Below are 22,158 nucleotides of genomic sequence, written 5' to 3'. Positions count from 1 at the left end.
ACAGAGAGAGGGAAAGAAAGAAGAGGGGGAGAGACACACACACAGAGAAACAGAGAGTGACAGAGACAGAGAAGAGAGGAGAAAGAGAAAGACAGAGACAGAGAGTCAGAGAGAGGGAGGGAGAGGCACAGAGAGAGACAGAAAAAAAACCCCAACAATTAAAACCAAAAGGGGCAAGGTGGGTAGGGTTGGGGTGGGGTGGGTGGTGAGGAGGGAAAAAACCACACACAGGCCTGGTTTCTAAATAAAGACTAGAAATTCTCTTTTCCTTTGTTTGTTTCACAGCGGGTATAGCCCCAGTGCCAGGTCCTGATGCACTGGAATTTCACCCCTGGGGAGAATGCTTCTTTTACTCAGTGGAGAACAAGGAAACCCCCATGAACTTACAAGTCGGAGCTTAAAGGCTTTGTTCCTTATCTCAATGCCTGGATTGTACAGAGCTCAGATTGTTCTTTCCTCGGGTCCAGGTTGGACTAGGCAGCCCCCAAAGTAGGAGGCTTTAGTTATCCCTGAAATTCTGGCATCCTGTGATCAATCAGGCCAGATTTCCCTGAGAGAAAATGTGCCCCCTCCAGTGAGTTTGGTCATGTTCATTATAGGTCTCACCTGCCTGCCTAATATGGCTGTGGGACACACTGAGCCACCACTTCCCAGGGTCCCTCTTGCCTCCCTCCTTCCACCCTTTATGAACAGGAGAGAGACCCTGAAACAATTCAGCATCTCTTCAGCACACTGAATGTCTGCACACACAGCTTCTGCATTGGGTCCAACAGCTCCATCGTCTTACCTGGTCATTGCTTCAAAATTCTTTTGCATGCTCCCAGCTTCACTCATTTAAAGAGATCCCGTCCTGTCCCTCCTGGCACTCCCCCAACACCTCTCCCCCCATTATTCTTCCCACCTGTGAGAACCTGTCTGCTCTACCTGTTTGTTCAAAGATCGATCTCTTCCCAAGAGGCACTCCTCCCTGTTGACCAGCAGACCATCCCTGCTCTGGGGCTCTCTCCGGCAACAGGCTTCTGGGACCTCATCCCCATTGAAATTCAGGAAGCGGTAAACTGGGGCAGCCTTAAAGTCTTCAGGTCCATTGACCCCACAGCAACCAAACTAAACACACCCAGACATACACACATGGAGAACAAGGAGATAGTTTATTTGGTGGAGGCTTGAGAAGAAGAACACTAAACACCCAACATTTATTAAATGCTCACTGTCTACAGGTTCTTACAGCTATCAGGAGAGAGAGCAATACATCATCTCTTTCATGAGAGAGGTTGGAGTCTTAAGACCTGAATTTTCCCTTTTCTGGGCCTCAGTTTTTTTCTCTGTAAAATGAAGGGCCTAGATGAGATGATTTCTGAGAATCCAACCAACTCTGAAATTCACCTTTTTTTCTGAGGCAGGGAATGATCTGGAGGGTCTAGGGAAGGATTGGAACACAAAATTGGCACATCTTGGGGAGGCCATTTAAGCATCAAACCCTGAGAGAGTACCCATGATCTTGCAAGTCTGAGAGTAGAGGCTTTGTTCCTTCCTTCAGTGTTCAGATTGCACATCACTTAATTTCTCTGGGCTTCAGTTTCTTCCTTTGTAAACTGAAGGCATTATACTATGGGACCTCTAAGGTCCTTTCCTGCTCAGTTAATAGCAATGGTTCAAATTTAGAGAGTGCTTTAAGGTTTGCAAAGCTCCTTACAAATATTATTTCATTTGATCCTCACCACAACTCTGGGAGCCAGGTGATAAAATTATCCCCATTTTACAGATGAGGACATTGACACATAGGTTAAGAGATTTGTTCAGGCTCACACAAGTCAGTGTCTGAGGTCAGATTTGAACTCTGGTCTTGTTGTTTCTGGGTACCATACTCTATCCATTGCACCAATTAGCTGATAAAAATATGAAATTAATTTGGTCTCTGCAGTTGATGCTAATACAAGGCAAAATAAGAGAAAGTCAAAAGGAATGAGCTCTAGACTGGAGGAGAGGGTTGAAGCCTTCTTTGTGATTGGATCTTCACAATTCTTTCCATTCAGATCTAGGGGTTGTGGAGATAGGGCCCTCTTTTTGTCCTTCTAAGTCAACAAGTGAGACAAAATGCTCATCGTGGAAGTAAAGGATTTGGAGCCAGGATGGCCCCTAGAGACCATTTCCTCCAACCTCTATAACTCCAGATAAGAAAACTAAGGCTTAGCTACTTGCTTAAAATTACCTAGAACGTAAGGAACAGAGGTGGTGTTTCCAACGAGGTCCTCTGACTCCAAATCTCAGCCCTCACACCTCTCTATAATACCGAGTGCTCCTGGACCTCTGTCCTCACCCCAGGATCCACATGGAAGGGGCAAAATGACAATAATTGGAACAACTAAAACACCCGAAGTTGGAAAGAAACAGCATGGGTGGTGTCTATGAGAAGGGATACAGGAAATGATGAAACAGAAGATGAATAAAACAAAGACGTACTATGCTTTAAGAGAAGCCCACGAGGAAACTCTAAGAGATGAAAATAATTCCACACTAATTACAAGGAGAACCCAAGAAAAAAGAAGGAATCGACCATAAAGACGCCAAGAGTGGATGGAGTGTCAATTAATAGAAATATGGAAAGAGTTAAGAAACGAGATAAAAGAATGAGATTGAAGCTTATGTGGAAAAAGCTAGGAAGGAGAATCCATGGTTTAGAGCAGAGGTGTCAAAATCATTGGCCACAAGCACAGTAAACTGCCCAGTGAAGGTCGACTAGATTAAAATATAATTGGGATACAACATAGGTAATGTCAGTTTGTGGTTTTCTAAATCAATATTCAGCATCCAGGGATCCATTTCTATTTGATTTTGATACCATTGACTTGAAGGATAATCCCCCAAACCTTATTAGGAATAGCAGACATCCAGAGGAATCCAGTGAGGTGCCCGACTTCTCCACATCACCGAGGACGTAGACACATCTTCCTAGGAGACTCACCGTGATCATGACTGAGTTCCAGGTAGCGGAGAAGACGTCTGTCTCATTGCTTCCCTGATAATGCTTGGTCAGCTCCTTGGTGAAGAACTCTCTTGTTAGCTGAGAAAGAGAAGGAGGAGAATGGGACATGAAGACCCCCAAACCCACACCCAAAGTCCTCACAATGCCCTAGAGATAATCTCTCCCTGTCTCTCTACTTCTCTCGATCTCTAAGGACAGGTAGGCACTAAGGCAGGAAACTTCTGCTCCTCAGGGGAGTAGGACTGATTCAACACAATAACATGCCATGCATTATTAAACACCTACTGTTTGCCAGTCACTGTGCTAGGCACTGGGGATATAAAAATAAAAGTTTCTGCTCTTAAAAAATTTATATTCTACTACTCAAGAGAATCTGAGAATCTTACATAATGCTTCTTGGGTCTCTATCTAAGATGAAAATTTGGGGTGTTGCCACTCTAGGCCTCATAAGATCATTGCTTTAAATCAAAAAGGGACTTAAAAAGCTATGCAGTACAACTATTTTATATTACAGATAAGGAAACTGAGGTATGTGGAGGGTAAATTACTAGAGATCATAAAAGCTGTAAATACATATATGTATATATACATATATATACACACATATATAGATGATTTGCTTTTTGGAGGGCAATTGCAGTTAAGTGACTTGCCCAGGGTCACACGGCTAGTTTTGTGTTAAGTGACTGAGGTCAAATTTGAACTCAGGTCCTCCTGACTCCAGGGCTGGTGCTCTATTCACTGTGCCACCCACTCACCCTGAACCAGTAAATATTAAAGGAGTGGTTTGAAAGCAGGTCCTGTGACTCCAGGACCAATGTATTATTTAGTGGGTACAAGCCTGATGGCTGGATCTACCCTCCTGGTATGGTCAGGAAAGTTTGTCCAGGAAGAGGACAGACTTGGTCATATGCTTTCATCAATAAAGCAATCAACAAGCCAGCATTTGCTGAGTTCCCACTGTGTGCACAGCACTATATAGGGCCTGGGGGATAAAACCCTCAGAGGGCTTCCTGTCTGACAAGGGGAGAGGTTTCAGGGCTGCTCTCCTGCAGAGTCAAGCCCCCCAGATCTGAAAGAAATGAGGCTGAAGAAGAGTTGGGCACCAAACTTTTCCTCCGGGCTTTTCACTTTGTCTGCAGGTGAACTCTGGTAGAGAAAGGCACCAACTTTAGATGATAAGTATATTAGTGAAGAAAGAAATGCTTGGAAGGGACCACAGAAGTCATCTAATCCAATCATCCTCATTATACAGGCAAGGAAACTGAGGCCCAAGGAGGCTAGGTGCCTTGTCCAAGGTTACTCAGGTAAGTGGTATCAGGATTTGAAACTTGGTCCCCAGACTGTGAAGCCATACTGCATTGGCAAGCACTCAGGACAGAGAACCAGAGCCACGGGCAAGACTTTCTTCTAGTCTGAGGGTTCTTAATTTGGGTTTTGTGAATTTTTAAAAACATTTTATAAATAGTTCAAAATAATTATTTTTCTCTGTAATCTTATGTGTTTTATACATTAAAAAGTTAGTCTGAGCAGGAGTCCATAGGTTTTAACAAACCGCCAAAGGGTCTACGGCACAAAAAAACTCAACCCTCTTCTAGCTCATTTCTCACGTCCCCCAAACCCCCTTTTTTCCAGCCTGGCTCTCCTTGGGAATTGTAGCTTCACCTGGGGTCTACTGCTGCTGTTAGTCCCTTAATTTACCAGCAGGTGGCACTGTGTGAGCATGGCAGATCCACCCAGAACTGGGAAGAGGGTCAATCTCAGGGACAAGACTCTGGGCCCCCTCCCCTTCAGTATCCATATCAGCCTTTAGAGAAAGGGCACCTGCTGAAACCTTAGCTTTGTGCTTGGTCCCCTCACTATCCACGGCTGTCAGATGGAGACGTGGGGAGGCCAGCAGCCTACTCATCCCACTGACAAAGAATTTGATTTCTGAGAGATTCAGATCCAGTCCCCCTCAGCCTTTATAGATTTTCAATGTTCCGATGGGAGAGGAGGGAGGAGGGACATCTTCCCTCTTGGCCTGGGCCTTTCTTTGTTTTTATTTTTTGGTCTGTCTCCTGGGTTGCCCTAACTCTTCAGAATCTGCTTTTAGATGAAGCAGATATAGGATGAGAGACAGCCTGGTAAAGTGAATAGAAAGTCAGTCCCAGAATCAGGAGGGCCTGAGCTCCCGTCCCATCTCTGATAATGGGCAAATGACAATGTGTCAGCACCCCAGCCAGCTCTCTAGCCTAAAAACTGCAGAACAACTGGTGTTCTTCATCAGTACAGGAAAGGGGATTTCCTTATAGGGCATCACTTATACTGATGAAATCATAGGTCTTGACCAAAAAAATGCCATGAATCTTTTGTTTCATTGCTATAATAAAAACCTCACATTTCTAGAGAACCGTAAGGTTTACAAAACTTTTTTTCCCCTCATAATAATCCAGTGAGGTAAGTAGTTCACAGAAGAGTCTGGTGTAGTGGATAAAATGCTGGACTGAAATAGTTAGAAAGGCCCAGGTGCAAATCCTGCCTTGCACACAACGTGTAATTAAACCTGAGTTTACCTTATCTGCAAAATGGGGATAATAATATCTGTGGTAAAAATAGTATTATTATAGTATGGGTCATCAAACTTTTTTTTTTCCTCATGGCTATAGTGTTGATCCTGGCCACAGGGAATCCTGGCCCAGCACTGAAGGGAATGGAGGGAAATTCTCATTCTCTCTCTGTCTCTCTCTGTCTCTGTCTCTCGCTCTGTCTGTCTGTCTGTCTCTGTCTATCTCTCTCTCCCCCTGTCTCTGTTTCTGTCACACGCATACACACACACACACACACACACACACACACACCTGCAGTATCTTCCCCTCTGAGAAACAATTCAAGAAACAGCTGACCCTCAGGGTGCTTATGAGGCTCCAATGAGATCAGGTGTGGAAAGTGCTTTACAAACTTTTAGGCACTACATGAATGTGAGTTATTATTCCTGTCTTACACAGGAGGAGGTTGAGGCTCAGACAGGTTAATCCAGAAGTCAAACACCTAATAAGACACAGGATAGAGATTCAAAACCAGGTCACCTGGGTCTCTGGTCCATTACTCCATGATGCCCTGCATAGTCAGACAATGTTTCTGGGGAAGGAAGAGGCAGACCTTGGGGGTCCACATTAGGGGCCCTGCACAGTACTTACATTTTCTCTGAAGATGAAGGCCAGGATGGCTGCTGAGAGCTCTGCCAGGAATATTAATAAGATGAACAGGAAAAACTGGAAAAACAAGAGAAAAAAAGCCAGGTGAGCTGTCTGCCCGGTGATGATCCAGGGAGCACCAAAGCCATGCTGAATGACACCAGCTTAGCACTTAGTTGTTCCCCAGACTTGGAATTCTATCCCTCCTCCCCTTTGGTTCCTGGCTTCGCTGGTTCCCCTTGTAGCTCAGAGAAACTCCCACCTTCTTCCAGAGCCTAGTTCTCCCCCCTTCTCTTTAGAGCCTTCCCTTTGTGGGGACTCTCCCACTTAGCCTGTTGTATGAGCATTGTTGTTTGCATGTTAGGAAGTGAGTTCCCTTGAGGGTACACCCCAGTGCTTGGCACAGCCCCTGGCATGTAATTGGCACCAAACAGGTGGGAGCTGACTGCTTACTTAATACCTACAGATGGAAAGGACCTCAGAAATCCTTCAGTCCAACCTCACCTGATTTTATAGGTGAGAAAACTGAGGCCCAGAAATGTTAAATGTTTTGCCCAAGGTCTCCAAACTGGCAGAGTTAGGATTGTGCAAACCCATGCCCTCTAACTTCAAGCCCTCATTCCACTGTGCCACATGCATTTTGGATCAGCAGAGAGGGACCAAAAATGACGAATGGAAGTCGAAATCCAGGATACGCAAGGAGACAATAGGAAAACACCCAACTGACGCCTCAGTTCAGGGGAAACCCACTGCCACCGGAGCCAAGGTACCTCATTCTACTCTGGGATGATTTTAAGTTATTAGGAGTTTGAGTCACCAAGCTCAAGGAGCTCTGCTGCAGCATACTGACTGAGAAGGCAGGTGGGATTCATGAGTTAATATTAATGATCTTTGAAGGATTGGTGAGATTAGGAGTGGTGGTGCAAGACTGGAGAAGGGCAAATATCTTGATTGTCCAAAAGAAAGTGTACATTATAGGCCAGTAGACTTGACTTTGAATCCATGGAAACCTCTGTAATATATTATTAAAGGGGTGGTTAGTGAACTTTTAGGAAAGGAAGGAGAAGAGTTTAAGTCCATGTAAGGGACAGCTTCTAGATAGTTAGAAAGATCCCCAAATGGAATGGTTTGCCTTTGGAGCTAGTTCACCCATTTCTTTCCTCCCCCTGCCCCTGTTAGACATCTCCCCAGGGAAGCTGAATGACCGCTCATCAGAGACATTGTGGAGATGACTTTTCAGGCCCCCTTCTGGCTATGATATTCTATAAATTATTGCTTCAGAAGCAGCCAGAGTCAGAGGCAGACAGAGGGGTTAAGAGGTTCAGTGCTCTTATCTGCTAGCTTTTCTCTCCAATCAAAAGGCTTCTCAGTCAATTTTCTCTTTGTCTTTTGAGATCTTCCTGCCCCCTCCCATCAGGTATATTTGCCTTACACTGGTATGCTATGACTCCCCTAAGACACTGAGGTTGCCGCTAACAACAAGAAGTTTTTCCTCCCTTCACTTTGGATACAAGCTGCATTAGGAATAAAGTGCCTTGGAAGGGACTATTTAAAAAATGCTTGTGCCCCTATTGGAGGAAGGCAACATTTTAAGACAGGGTTAAGTGTAAAATTTCAAATGCATTTAGAACAGATTTTTAACAGCTGTTTTCAGAGCCAAAGGCCTTCCTTCAAGAAATGGAAGAGAAAGACTCAAAATACAAATTTATCAACTGCCTTCCCAGAGTCCACAAGGCTCACTGAGTCTTTAGATGTGACACACGGATGGTGTAAGTCACTGGGTCCTGACTGCACATTGTGGTTACTTGAGGGTTTTGATGCCACTCTGGTCTGGTGTCCAGAATAATCACTTCCAGCTGATGACCAAAGAGCTTTGGTCCTATGCACTTCTGGTCTGACCATAGGGTGTCCAGACCCTAAGAATCTGGCTGTGAGGTCTAAAAGCTGTTATGCTGTCCAAGTCAAGCTGTTCTCAGTACTGTCAACAGCTGGATTGGCATGTTACACCTATACTCTGATGTCCTTCTAAAGAAGCAGTAAGAGCCCTACACATGGAGTCAGGGAAACTGGGCTCAAATCCTACCTCAGACAGCTGTGTGGCCTTAGAGAAGTGATTTCGTTTTTCTCCTCCCCAAGTTCCTTAGTCACAAAATAGGGAGAAAAATAGGATCTCTGGCATAGGGTTGTTTTGAGGCTCAAATAAGATAATGCACGAGCAGTAGTGTGGGAAAGTTTGTTGGATTTGGTACTGAGTTCAAATCCTGGCTCTGCCACTTGCCCCTTGCATGCCTGTGGTTATAACTCCACTTTTCTTGACCTCAGTTTCCTAATCTGCAAAATAAGGGGGTCTGGCTAGATGATGTCTGAGGTCCCTATAAGATTTAAAGTCCTGTCATTCTGTGATTGTGGTATATTTCCTAGGTATGTCCTAGTGAATTTAGAGCCAGGATAACCTGGGTTCAGGTCCTGCCTCTGGTACACACCGACTTTGCTATTTATGCCCCAGATTGGCATTAGCTGGACAGAAGGAAGGAGAGTGACCTCCTGACCTCCCCAAGTAGACCATTATCCAGTACTGATGCTTTGTATCTCACTCACACCAGCCCAGACTTCTTCCTCCTGCCAAAGTGTTAGTGTTGCCCTTTGTTTGGGGCCTAGAGAGGATCCTCATGAACTTTCTCCTCTCCTGGGAGGCTCTCATGGCCCCCTCAATTCTGTCTTGATGTATTACTGATCTAGCTGATTTCTTTTTTTAAATTTTTTTAATTAATTTGTTTGTTTCCTTTTAGTTTATAGGATTCAATTCCACAATTCCTTGAGTTTCACATTTTGTCCCCCTCCCTCCCCTTCTCCCCATGGCGGCTTATAGTCAAGTATAGGATCTGTAAATACTTTCACATTATACATTAGTCAGGTTATAAAGAAGGATTGTATCAGATGGAAAGGAAAATGGTAAAGAGGACATAAAACCAAACAAGAGAAGGAAAAAGATCAGGTATTTTGCTTCCACCTGGATATAAACTCAGTTCTTTCTAGTTCTTTCTCTGGATGTACACATTTCTCTCCATCATGACTCTTTTGGGATTGATTATATCACTGCATTGCTGGGAAGGGTCCAGTCTATCAAAGTTGGTCGATCTATCTGATTTCACACAGCATGGGTGGGGCATGCCCTCTCTTGTTCACTCTGCTCAGATGTTGGCGAATGCTTGAAGGACATTGGCCAAGAGAGGTTTTATGAGCTCTTAACCATCTAAAATGACTCTCTTCCCCATTGGCTCAAAGACCAAGGCCAAGAACAACACCTATCAATGCTTCATGAAGCATGGAATGGCGCCCCAGGGCTGTGGAGGTGGCAGCTGACCAAAATCAGGGGGCCTCATTCCACACTTTCCACAAATTTCCTCGGTTTCCAAGCCCCATGACTCAGGTTTCTTTATTGCAGGGTCCTTGTTGATCAATGAATTGGCGTAATACAGTGGGAAAGAGTATTTGGGAGTTGGGAAATGGAAGGGCTTGAAGTCCCACAGAGAGCTAGCCTTTGAACCAAGGAGACGAGGTTCACATCCCACCTCTGACACATGCAGGGCGCTGGGACCCTGGACAAGTCATTTGATTTCTCAAAGTCCTAGGTAACTCTAAATCTATAAATTGCAGAGCAGATACCCATCTGCACTGGTAGAGAGAGTTTTTATAAGACCAGAAGAGACCTTAATCCAACCCCCTCATTTTATAGACAAGACAGCAGAGATGCAAAGGGAGGATGACACTGGCACATAGCAGTGGAACTCAGAAAAGACATTAGGCTCTCTGACTCCCAGGCCAAGGTTGAAGGCCTGAGCTCTTGCTGACTAAGTTAGCTTGGCTCCATGACATGACTAGAGGCCCTATTCATGACCCCAGTCAGCTGTCTTACAAATATGGGATATTAGTGACAAAAAAAAAAAAAAGGTAAGGAAAGAGAGTGTAAGATGGTCCAGGGAAAAATCTTGCAGCTGATGGAAAATAACAGCTCTAAGTCCAGAGTTGAGTCCTAGCTCAGACACAGCTATGCAGCCCTGGACAAACTATTTCCCCTTTCTGGGCCTCAGTTTCCTCATATGTAAAACAGTACTTGTGCAGTGGATAGAGTGTCAGCCCTGGAGTCAGGTGGACCTGAGTTCAAGTCTGACCTCAGACACTTACTAGTTGTGTGACCCTGGGCAAGTCACTTCACTCTGTCTCAGTTTCCTCATCTGTAAAATGAGCTAGAGAAGGAAATAGTAAACCATTCTAGTATCTTTGCCAAGAAAACCCCAAATGGAACTAGAAAGAGTCAGACACAGCTAACTGATTAACAACAATAAAAATAGGATGAATAATACCCTACAAATTTTTAGTGGGGATCAAATGATATAATAACACATTGTATCCATACAAGTATATTACATGTATGGAGAAAAAGAGTATGGCATAAATGTGATTTCTCATTTTTCACAGGTCTGTGATTTCATCAGCCTAAGGAGCTCCCAGCAGAGAATACTCTCTCCTAATACAAGTCATCTCCTCTAAAATTTCCAGTCTTAGAAGTGGTCTGCGTCACTGAGAGGTCCCACGATTGGCCTGGATGGCACAGCTGGCATGGCAGCAGGACATTGGTCAAAGGCTGCTTCACCTTGGAACCCCAGACTTGGAAGCCAATGGCACATGACTTGGTGAAGGACAGGAGGCGAAGGGGAGCACATATTCCTCCTTGCATCCTTCATGGAGACCAGTGGTATCAATGGCAACCCAACCTCTACAAAGCAGTGGTAAAGCCACTTCCTCAAAGTCACCAAGTAAGTGAGGGGCAGTCCAAGTCCAGGGTGCTTCCCACTATACCATAGCTTCCTTTGGTTCACAAGCACCCGGATGTGGAGAGGGGTATGCGGGGATGGGCAAGGCGGGGGGGGGTGGTGAGTGTCCAAGGGGCTCATACTTACAAAGAGTAGCAAACACTTGTTTTCCCGGATGGCTCCACAGCAGCCTAGGAAACCGAGTAGGAAAAGCAGGGCCCCCATGGCCAGCAGGATGTAGGCACCCGTGAAGAGGAGGGGGTTAGCAGCCACAATCTCTCGGAACCCAGTGGGGTCCACCATGACCCAAATCCCAACACCAAGCAGGCAGGCGCCCCCCAGCTGCTCCAGGGTCCAGCCGAGAGGAGGAAGGGGCGGGGGAGGGGCAGAGGTAAAAAAGGGGTGGGGGCAGAAAAGGGTGCAAAGTTTAAACATTCTGTTCGTGACTCCAAGGACCATGGTTTCCTGCTGGGGAGCCAGATGGGTTAGCAAGAGGGGCCCACCTCCTGAGCTGCAGATAAATTAGGAACATGGTTTATTAGGCAGAAATTCAATTTGCACCATAAGTCTATTTCCCCAAGGTGTTCTCTGTTACTTTCTTTTCTTTCTTCTTTTTTAAATAGCTACCATAATTTGGGGCTTTTAACACCTACCTTAAATAAAGCACCTACCCTTGAAATGAAAGCTGTGAGCTATGAGCTGTGATCTCCTCCTTCACCCCCAATGGGTGGAACCTGGTTCTCCTTTAAATGGCCTGGCACCTTCCTTCCACTGTGATGGCAGTGAGTCTCCATGATCAAATGAGAGTACTAGGGAGAGCCGGATTGTTGCTCTCTCCTTTTATGAGGGTGGTAGAGAGCTATGATTTGTCTTAGGAAATTCCTAGTAATCAAACCACTCATGTAGACGGCACCTGCTCCATATCTGAGAATCCTAGAGAGTTTTCTGGGGGCATCGAGAAGTGGGGACTTAGCTAGAGTCACAAAGCAAGGATCTGTCAGAAGTAGGACTTAAACTCAGATATTTCTTACTGAGGGCATCTAGGTGGCACAGTGGAGAGAGAGGTTTGGAGTCCAGGAAGGTTTGGAGGTTTGGACTCCAGGCTTGGAGTCAGGAAGACACATCTTCCTGAGTTCAAATCCAGCTTCAGACACTTATTGGCTGTGTGACCCTGGGCAATTCACCTCACCTTGTTTGCCTCAGTTTCCTTATCTGTAAAATGAGTTGGAGAAGGAAATGGCAAACCCTCCAGTATCTTTGTCAAGAAAACTCCATATGTGGCCATGGAGAGTTGGACCCGACTGAATGGAATGGTCAACCCTCTATTCATTGAGCCACAGATGCCTCCTTGTCTTTTTCCATTCAGTCCATTGTTGGCAGAATACCTACTTCATGTAAGGCACTGTGATGTGTCAAGAATGCAAAGATAAAATGACACAGTCCCTGTTCTCAAAGAGCTTATATTCTACTGGGGAAGGGAGGGTGAAGTGGCTATGACATGTAAAGAGGCAAGGGAAATACAAGGCAGAGAGTGATGGGGAAGGGAGAGCTTCAAAGTCCTTCAGGGTCATTTGGGGAGGGAGAGGGGTCAAGGAAGGGTTCATGGATGAGACAGAGAAGGTCACAAAGAGTGGAGATGATGACAAAGTGTTGTTTGGAGCACATGACACACACTCCTCTCCTCTCCAAGGTTTTGCACTGGCTGCTCCCAATGTCCGGAATGCACTCACTCCCTCTTCACTGCTGTCTCCCATCTTCTTTAGATTCCCTCAAGTTCTACCTCCTACATAAAGCCTTTCTTGTTCTTCCTAGGGTTTAAATACCAGATGATGACATGCATTTTTTTTTACCCTAGAGACAAGAGGGGAGTAGCACAGAAGGTTGTAGAGCAGGGGCATGATATGGTTAGATCTGTGCCTTAGGAAGAAAACTTTGGCATCCATGCCAAAGTGTGCTGGTAAACATTTAACATCTGGCTTTCTAAAAAATGTAGCAGGACTTATTTTGAAGTTTAGTGTACAATATGAATATTCTCTCCACCACTTTCTTAAGTCTAAACAATCACAAATCATTAAAGCAAGTCCTGATTTGTAACATTTGCTAATTTCCAAGGTGCACATGCTCACACAGAAAATTAACAATCATGGCTGTGGCTATATGAAGGATGGATTTTCCAAGGACACTTGAGGATTTATCTCCCCAACTAGACTTTAAGCTCTGAGAGAGCAAGGACTATAACCTACTCATCTTTGTGGGGAACACAGTGAGCCTGCTATACATGTTTGTTGAAAATGATTATGATCATTGGCATTTTTAAATGGCTATCTCCCTTCTCTTAACGTCTTCTCCCCCTACTGAGCTCTGGACCGCCCAAATCCCAGTCACTTCAATTGGGGCCAATTCTGGGACCTGCTTTATCTCTTTCTGGAAGAGGAGGGATATGGTAGGAGGATATGACTGAATGTTCAATGGCCCAGTGCAGTGTAACCATTCTGTGATGACTGATCATTGAATCTAACTGAATGGAGTCTGAAGGGACCTTAGAATGTGGAACACAGAAGATGAGAGCTTAGAGGGACTATAGAGATCATGAAGTCCAGCCTTTAAGGGGGAAGAGAGGGGAGGGAAGGAGAAAGAAGGAAAGGGGAGGGAAGGGATGGGAGGGAGGGGAGGGAAAGGTGAGTAGGGGAGGGGGAAGGGAAGGGACTGAAGGGGAGAGGAAGGGAGGAGGGGAGGAGAGGAGGGGAGGGGAGGGGGGGGGGGGGGGGGTGGGGGAGGGGGAAGGGGAGGGGGGAGGAGGGGGGGAAGAGGAGGGGAAGGGAGGAGAGGATCTCACCAAGGTACCTAGCTAGAACTCAGATCTTTGCTCTCCTGAATGTTCTTCACACTAGAATATGATAACTGTTGCCTATTGCTCCCTTAGGGACTTCCTCTTCCCTTGGTCTGGACTTTCTCCTTGGGGATGGTCCTGAATCCCTCTCCTGAGGGCTTGAGGATCTCTAACTATTCTTTGTCCTCCAGTTTAGCTCTTGGATAAGGAAGACGGAGGTTGAATCCCAACTCTGCTGCTTAGAAGGATAGAATCACAGATTTGAAAGAGACCATACTGACTTGGTCCAACTCTCGTTTTATAGATGTGGAACTTGAGGTCAAGGGAGGCAAGGTGATTTAACCGTGATCGCTTGTGTGACCAATGATATCCGTGTGACTTTGGGCAAACCGCATTACTTCCTTGGGCCTCAATTTCCTCACTTGTAAAATGGAGAGGCTGGACCAGATGAGTTCTGGGGCCCTTTTCAGGTCTCTGTCTATGATCCTATTCTCTGCTTCCAGCATGGAAGTCCCTTGTTCCATGGCCCCATTGGCTCCCAGCACTGGGGAATAAAAGAAGACCAATTTCCCCAAACATGAATATTTGAAGAGAATCACTTGTTTTGAAAGCCTGGCAGAGACAGAGGGAATCCGATAGGGGGAGGGTTTCCGGAATACTCACAAATATGAAGAAATTGAAAACAAACATCAGATACTTCATGCAGCTCAGACAGTCGCCCTCCATGGTGCTCCTTCGCCTGCAAAACATCAAGGCAGCCCCTGTGGCTCTGTCCGTCTGCCTCTCCAGCTCCCACTCCCTTCCCTCCCCCCCCTGATGCCCTCAGACAAGAGAGAATGGGCCTGTTGTGGTTCTTGGTCTTGAAGCTGGAAGGCAGGGACAGACTTCAGGGAAGAGATTTAAGAACAGAACATGGCATGTTCTAGCTGGTAGCTTAGAACACACTGCTACCACCAGCCACTTCAGCCTTCCACAGCACTTTCCATACATTATTTCATTTGGATCTCAAAATGAACCTGTGGGGTAAGTGTTGTTATTTTTCCCATTTTACAGATGAGGAAACTGAGGCCCTACAGAGGTCAAGTGACTTGCCTAGGGTCCCATAGCTAGTCAAACCCAGGTCCTCCTGACTCTAAAGCCAGGTATGTCAAAGCTGAGAGGGACCTTACAAATCATCGGGTCCTTATTTTCACAAATGAGGGGACTCTTTGACATTCTTTCCAGGACTCAGCTTTATTCTTCTGAAGCCCTATCAGTGGGACCTCTCTAAACACTCAGAGGGACTCTCTAAACCCAGGCAGCAGGTCCTACACATTGTGCAAACACACAGACACAGACACAGACACACACGTATTTTGGCTGCACATTCCTAATGAAAAAGCAGCATGGGGTATACACTTCTCCATCCCTCTCCCCTCCCGTCGGCAGCGTTTCCCACCCCAGACTGCATCCAATTACATGCTAAATTAAGGGGGGGGGGATCTGCACTGGATTCAAGCAAAGCCCCCATTCTAGGCAGCAGCATCACAGTGAATATTTCCCAGGCCTGGGGACTGATCGTCTCTCTGCCTTCCCTTCATTGTTTCTCCTAATGCACTGGGTGCTTGTCCAGCCGCCCTCGGGGGCTGCCCGTGGCCATGGTAACGGGTTGGTTTTCGAGTCGCCGCCAGGCTGCCGGGCTCTTCAGAAACCCACTTGGGGGGAGCGGCTGAATCAGGTGAACGCACCATGCTCTAATTTGGGGGTTGGTCCGTTGCACGGCAACCCTGGGCCTGGATGCCTATTTCAATCTCCTCTCAATGAACCTTTCTAGCCTTTATTTTTCCCCTCTGAAAGAAAGGCTGGTGGGGAAGGGAGGAGAGGGGAGGGGAGGGACTTAAGTGCTGGTACAGTCTTGGCTACCGGGCTCAGAGACCTCAAAAGGGGGTGGGGGGAGCTATTGAACCCAGGCTTCTGACTCTGGCTCTGATGTTCTTTTTATTATGATTATTGTGCAAAAGTCGAGCTGATGGTGTACCTCAGTCTTAAGCCCTTTTTCAAAGACCATTCCAATGCTTGCTTTGGAATCTTCCCTTCATTAAGCCATTTACTACCTAGGGTGTGTAATTGCCCCTATGTGTAATTCACTTAACCAGCCTTGGCCTCAGTTTCCATATCTATAAAATGAGGGGAGTAAAGTAAGTTCTTTCCAATTCTAAAATCACATAGTCTAACCCACATCTGTCCAATGAGGTATTTTTATCAAGGAGGGTCTGATCTGGGCAGTATAAGCAGGAGAGCCACATGGCTATTCATGGAAGCTGTTTCTGGAAGGATGTGAGGATGGGGGATGGAGGGGACCAGCTCCCATTGTGGCCATGCAGGTCTTCTGAGTCTTCTCCCTGTCCACTTACTGGGAGGTGAAGAAGGGCCTTTTGGTTGTAGGCTAAGCCAGAGATGGGAGCCTGTACAAAAGGCTTCAGAAGCCTGGACTTCTTCCTTCCTATTGACCCTAAGGGGGAAGGCCAGTGGAGACAGCGGTGCCCAGCTCTTCACTGGGTCAGTCAGAGAGCACATGGCTCCCCAGGCCAAACTGTGTCTGCTGTGGGGCTGCCTCCTGCTTTGGTGCAGAGACTCATGACACTTTTTAAGGTCTAATAGACTCTGCTGGCAGAGTGCAGCCAGAGGGCAGCCCTGAGAGACAACCTGTGGGACCCAGCCCAGAAGATACTATACCCTCCAGCTGTCAGCTAGACCTCTTTCAGAAGTGAACTTGGTGGGATGATTGCTTTAAATGTGGGCACACGGTTTTGAGTGGGAGTCCCTCCACCAAACCTGACAAATGGTTGCCACTCTGACTATGATCCTATGATTTTGCTCAGGTCATCTGGTCCATCCCCCTGCCTCTGGGAAGGGTGGGAAAACTATCTGGAAATGACTAATGCCTGGTCCCACAATTACCTAAAGTGGCCACCATTCATGGTGTCTTTTCTTGTCCCTGGCTAGGCATATAGTCCAGGGGTCATAGATCTCTGCCATTTTTGAGAGCAGGTAACTGAATGAAACCCAGAGAAGGGAATGGCAGACCATTCCAGTACCTTTGCAAAAACAAAAAAGAAAAAGAAAAACAAAACAAAACAAACAAAAAACCCAAATGGGGTCACAAAGAGTCAGACATGACTTGAACGACTGAACAACATTGAATAAAACAAAGCTGTGTGTTACCCATTGGCAGAGGTGTGCAAGGGGACTTTTGTGGATAAGGGTCCCTCAGCTGCCAAGTGATGGTGGCAGTTCACCAGGACTCTGGGGATAAAAATGGTGGTTATTGGCAGGGCTGGGAAAGGATGTTGAAGACTCTCACTAGAAGGTGTAAACTAACCCAGGAATAGATCACTGTACTCTTAAAGCTGGAAAAGGCAGGATGGTGGTGAGTGGGATAGTGTCCAGAGAAGGGCAATCAGGATGGTTAAAGGATCTGAGGTCATGTCCTAGGAGGAACAGCTGAAGGAACTGGGGATGTCCAGCCTGGATAAGAGGAGACCCAAGGGAGACATAAGAGTTGCCATCGAGTGTCTAAAGGACTGTCCTATGGAAGAAGAATTAGTGTGATCTGCTTGGCCTCAAAGGAAGAACTAGGGAAAATGGGGTGGAAGGTGGAGAGGGGCAAGTTTAAGGTTGATATAAGGAAAGACTTCCTAAGGAGAGCTGTTGCCAATGGGCATGGGCTGCCTTGAGAGGAAGAGGTTCCACAGGATTACAGGGCTTTGAGCAAAGACTAGAGGACCACTCACCCAGGATGCTATCAAGGGGGGAGCTTGGGTTCGATGGCTGCCAAGGTTCCCATTCCACTCTCAGATTCTGAGGTTCTGTGACCTTTACCTAAGAGCCCAGGGTACAAGAGTAACTAAAATGGGGCAGCTAGGTGGTGCAGTGAATAGAGCACTGGCCCTGGAGTCAGGAGGACCTGAGTTCAAATCCGACCTCAGACACTTAACACAAAAAAAGTGTGACCTTGGGCAAGTCATTTAACCCCAATTGCCTTCCAAAAAGCGAAAAACAAGAGTAACTAAAATGCTGGCAATTCATTCATCCATCCATCCATCCATCTATCCACTTTAGGAATTTATCACTTCTTCTCACAACTGTTTTGTTTCCTAATTGTTCTCCCTGGGGTAACTAAGTGTCTCATTGGCTAGGAATGCCTGGCCTGGAATCAGGAAGACTCATCTTCCTGAGTTCAAATCTGGCCTCGGTCATTTACTAGCTGTGTGACACTGGAAAAGTCACTTAACCCTGATTGCCTTAGTTTCCTCAACTGTAAAATGAGCTAGAGAAGGCAATGGCAAACTATTCCAGTATCTTGGCCAAGAGCACCCCAAATGCGGTCAGGGAAAGTCATACTTGACTGAAAATAAAAAACAATTCTTCTCCCTGCATCCAATCTTTCTCTACTCCAATCCATCCTTCACACACCTGCCAAAATGATATTTCTGACCATGTCCTTCCCCAGTTCAAGCAGTTCCAGTGGCTTGAGCTATGGCCTCCAGGATCAAATACAAATACCTGTGGTTGGCATTTAAAACTCTTTACAACCTGACTCTGACCTGCCTTTCCAGGGTTAAGGCATTGTACTCCCTTTCACATGTGTAGGTCCAGCCAAACGGACCTTCTTGCACACCCAGAATTCCATCTCCCTTTTCCATGTCTATGCGCAGGCAGCCTGTCATGTCTGGAATTCACTCATTCTTCATCTCTGCCTGGCTTCCTTCAAAGTATAGTATAAATGCCCCTTCCTACTAGACTCCTTTCCTGATCCCCTTCCTTCTTCCCCTCCCCCCACAACCACCAATTACTCCTCCTCAATTTACCTTCCGTTTACTTTGCACATATTTTCTATGTTCTTATGTGTATACATATTGTCTTTCCTTATAGAATATAACTGTCTTGAGGGCAAGATCTGTTTCCCTTTTATGTTTATATTTCTAGAACCCAGCATAATATGTGGCACATAGTAGGTGTTTAATAAATGATTATTGATTGATTGAGCTATGCATATTATGTGCAATATGGGCCTGCTATGTGCAATCTACCTCCCAAAGTTCAGGAGGGAGGTACAAGGATGAATAAGGTATAGTTCCTGCTTCCATGGAGCTTACCTTCTATGACAGAAATAAGCTAAGGACACAGAAAAATATCTGTTGTGATCAAGGTTCTTTGTGAACAAATTTGGAATAGAGAAATGCGTTATCATCAGGCTCAGAAAAGGTGTCCCTGAAGGTCTGGGGCTGCTTTGTCTGGTTCCTTTATCTTTGCTACCAAAGAGAGCCGGTCTTATTTGCAGGCCCAATGCACATGAGCTTTGTCTTCCCTAGGAGGCACATAGTGTTTCTTATAGGGAGGTCCATTAGTCAAGCAGTAAGTATATTCATAAGGCACAAGAAACTGTGCTTGGCATTGGAGATACAAAGCAAGAATCTTCTAACGCTCCCTGCCCTCATGGAGCTTATATTCCATTAGAAGAAATGGTAACTTTTTTAGTAGGGACAAGGTGGGTGAAGAACTCTTGGCTCTCTGAAAAAGTTCTCCTGAACAATCCTGCTTTGGCTTGAGCCCCATAACCCAGTACTACTGGGTAGCCAGGGCTGGAGGGGATGGGGGAAGAAGGGATATCTGGAAGTATTAGATGGAATGTCAAAAATTATTTTTGTTAGACCACCAAGCCTTTCCTGTAAGGGTCACTCCAGTCCTGATTAGGCAAAAATGGGGTAGTTCTGGTGGGGACCTACTGGCATCTACCTTGTATCTTTCAAAAGGAACCTTCTTATTTATTAATTTATCCCTAAAGAGAGAGGTTTTGTTTTATGAAAGGCTCTGTGTGTGTTTTGGGTTTTAGCTCAGTTTAGAGCAAGGAGCCGAGAGCTTTGTCCTCCTTGGTGGGAATTACAAGTTCCCTCCTTTCCCGTCCCTTGCCTCAGTTTTAAGTAACCCTGGACCCTTGGAGCTCTTGCCAGAGAATTAAAGGCCATTTAATGCTCCCTCTTTAAATAAACCCTGGCAGCTTTTGTTTTTTCCTCTTCTAAAAATAAAAGAATATGAGTCCAGTGGGGAGAGGAGGGAAGGAAGTGGAGGGGCTCACATATACAGGAAAGGCGGAGCCTGAAGGAGGAGGCCCAGAGACTTAACATGGGGAGGGGCATCCTAATGTCCTCTAGCCTGGTTCCTTGCCCTTGGAAAGCACATTCACCTCAACTAGAATGGATCAAGGATGGCTTTGAGTTTTAGGAATTTTTGCCTAAAGTTACCAGAGTAGGCATTTAAAGTCATGCTGGGCAGGAAGGGTGGGTTAGATATTCCCCTGTCCACTTTGGATAGCATGAAGCCTTATTTCCCACAAGTACCTTTTCTTCAGTCCTAGAATAAAAACATTATTATTTTGGAGTTTCTCATTCTGGAAAACGGTATCTGGGAAAGAACACTGAATTTGGAGGCAGGGGACCTGGGTTTGAATCCCAGCTTGGGCAAGCCTCAGTTTCCTCATCTATAAAAGGCGGGGGGAGTGGTAAGATGATCAGTAAGCATGCATCTGGCCCTGCCATTCTGAAGCCTCTTCTAGCTCTGAAATTCCGGGCTCCACACGTAGCCACCAAACTGATATTCCCTTAAAGCCCAGCTCGAGAAGCTTTCAATGGCTCTCTCCTGCCTCTAAGATCAAATACAAGCATCTCTGTTGGGTATTTAAAACGCTTTACAACCTGGCTCCATCCTCTCTCTCACGTCCCCTTGCTCCCCCACCTCTGCCTCATGCATTTGGCGCTCTAGCCAAATGAGTTTATTTGCTGCTCCCTCACATAGAACAATGCCTTCGGCCCTCTCCACGCTGGGCCTCTTCACCTGTGCACCTTGGAGCAAGTAGCTTCCCTTCAGATCTCAGCTCCAGTGCCCACTCTTCCTCTTCTGGGCCCCTAGGAGCTTGTGCCTCCCTCTTAGAATGGCCTTGCATTCTTTATTGACAGGTCAGGTCCTTGAGTAGAACAGATGCCCCATGAGGCCAAGGACTGTATTGTTTTGCTCCCTGTGGTCTCAGTGCCAGGCACAGAGTAAGGGGGGCTTAAATACATACTCACTGATTTTAAGTGAATTAAAAGTTCTCCAAATGTTCAACAACAAGAACCAAGCAGGTGATTCTCACGGAGGCCCAGACCTCCCCACGCATAGGGTGGATGAGCTGTCCCCCAGAAGGCTTGGCTGAGAAAAGGAACATCTGAGGACTTTCTGAGTGGATGGGCTGCCTCCCCTGCTTGCTTGCTTGGTGCTAGCCTGGGCCAAAGCACTGTACACCCAACACGTGGAATTGCTTCCCCCATTTCCACACACTTAACAATAGAAAGGCATAATAAACAATGAGCTGTACAAATCCATTACAAGTATTTATTATGTATTACGTTTATTAGAGGGGCCACTTCCTTTTTAGCATCTGGGCTCACTGACAGGGGCAATAAACGATCTCACAGAGGAGCTTTTAACATATCAAAGAAGCTGGGCTGGATGGGTGGATGACCTGGCCTATGGGGCAGTGGGGCAGTAAGGATGACTGAGTCTTGCCCTCTCTCCCTTGTAGGAACTTTGCCTTTCAGGGTCTTGGTTTCTTCATCCTGAAAATGGGTCTGCGTGTTATTCTCACTGCCTGATCTTCTAAGGAGTACCTTGGGAGGAGCTGGTAAGGAAACCTTAGGTGAAGGTCTTGGATAAAAGGGCTGGCTAGCTAAAGAGGAGAGGTACTGTCTTCTGGGCCAGAAAGACTAGTCAGTCATTCCTAGGTTTCCTCCTCTGTCCTTTGATTTCATAGAACCAGAAGAGGTCAGCAGTGGGCCAACTCTCCAAAGCTAGGCTCTAGTATGGGGGTGGGGGAGGGAAAGAAGGGTTTAAAAGGGTTGTGGGAATCTATGATCGAATTACAGCATAACAGAGTGGGCTCTCATTTGGGTTTTCATTTGATGCCTCTTATTTCTAACCCAGGCAGTTAGGTGGCGCAGTGAATAGAGTGTGGGGCCTGGAGTCAGGAAGACCCGAGTTCAAATCTGGCCTCATTCACTAGCTGTGGGCTAAGTCACTTAACCCTGTTTGCCTCATCAGTAAAATCAGCTGGAGAAGGAAATGGCAAACCACTCCAGTATCTTTGCCAAGGAAATACCAAAAGGGGTCACAAAAAGTCAGACACGAATCAACAACAATTTTAACCTCACGTTCATTCTGAATACCTTCCTCTCTAACTCCGTTACCTGGCAAACCGAAAAAAGTTTCGAGTCTGGAATGCCAGGACTAGGAAGGGACCTAAGGATACAGAATATGGAATGTCAGAGTAGGAGGGGT

The 22,158-nt window shown here is 46.1% G+C and overlaps 1 protein-coding gene across 4 annotated transcripts in view; it reads right to left on the bottom strand.

Annotated features, from left to right (window-relative positions):
- Positions 1 to 22,158, bottom strand: part of TSPAN18 (tetraspanin 18) — a 292,916-nt gene that overhangs the window by 8,143 nt on the left and 262,615 nt on the right. For all 4 annotated transcript variants that reach the window (XM_069091472.1, XM_069091473.1, XM_069091474.1 and 1 more), the window contains 5 exons: positions 14,470 to 14,545; positions 11,124 to 11,318; positions 6,166 to 6,240; positions 2,966 to 3,064; positions 925 to 1,107 (listed from right to left, as the gene is read on the bottom strand). In XM_069091472.1, the coding sequence (XP_068947573.1) occupies positions 925 to 1,107; positions 2,966 to 3,064; positions 6,166 to 6,240; positions 11,124 to 11,318; positions 14,470 to 14,532 (615 nt within the window). In that variant the 5' untranslated portion in view covers positions 14,533 to 14,545. The remainder of the gene's footprint in view (positions 1 to 924; positions 1,108 to 2,965; positions 3,065 to 6,165; positions 6,241 to 11,123; positions 11,319 to 14,469; positions 14,546 to 22,158) is intronic.

Source organism: Petaurus breviceps, unplaced genomic scaffold (assembly GCF_028583685.1).
Source record: "Petaurus breviceps papuanus isolate PSGF00001 unplaced genomic scaffold, PetGlider_PUasm1.0 188, whole genome shotgun sequence".
Classification (NCBI taxonomy): domain Eukaryota; kingdom Metazoa; phylum Chordata; class Mammalia; order Diprotodontia; family Petauridae; genus Petaurus; species Petaurus breviceps.
Note: the sequence above shows the minus strand (reverse complement) of the source record. Positions and strands in the feature narration are given on the sequence as shown.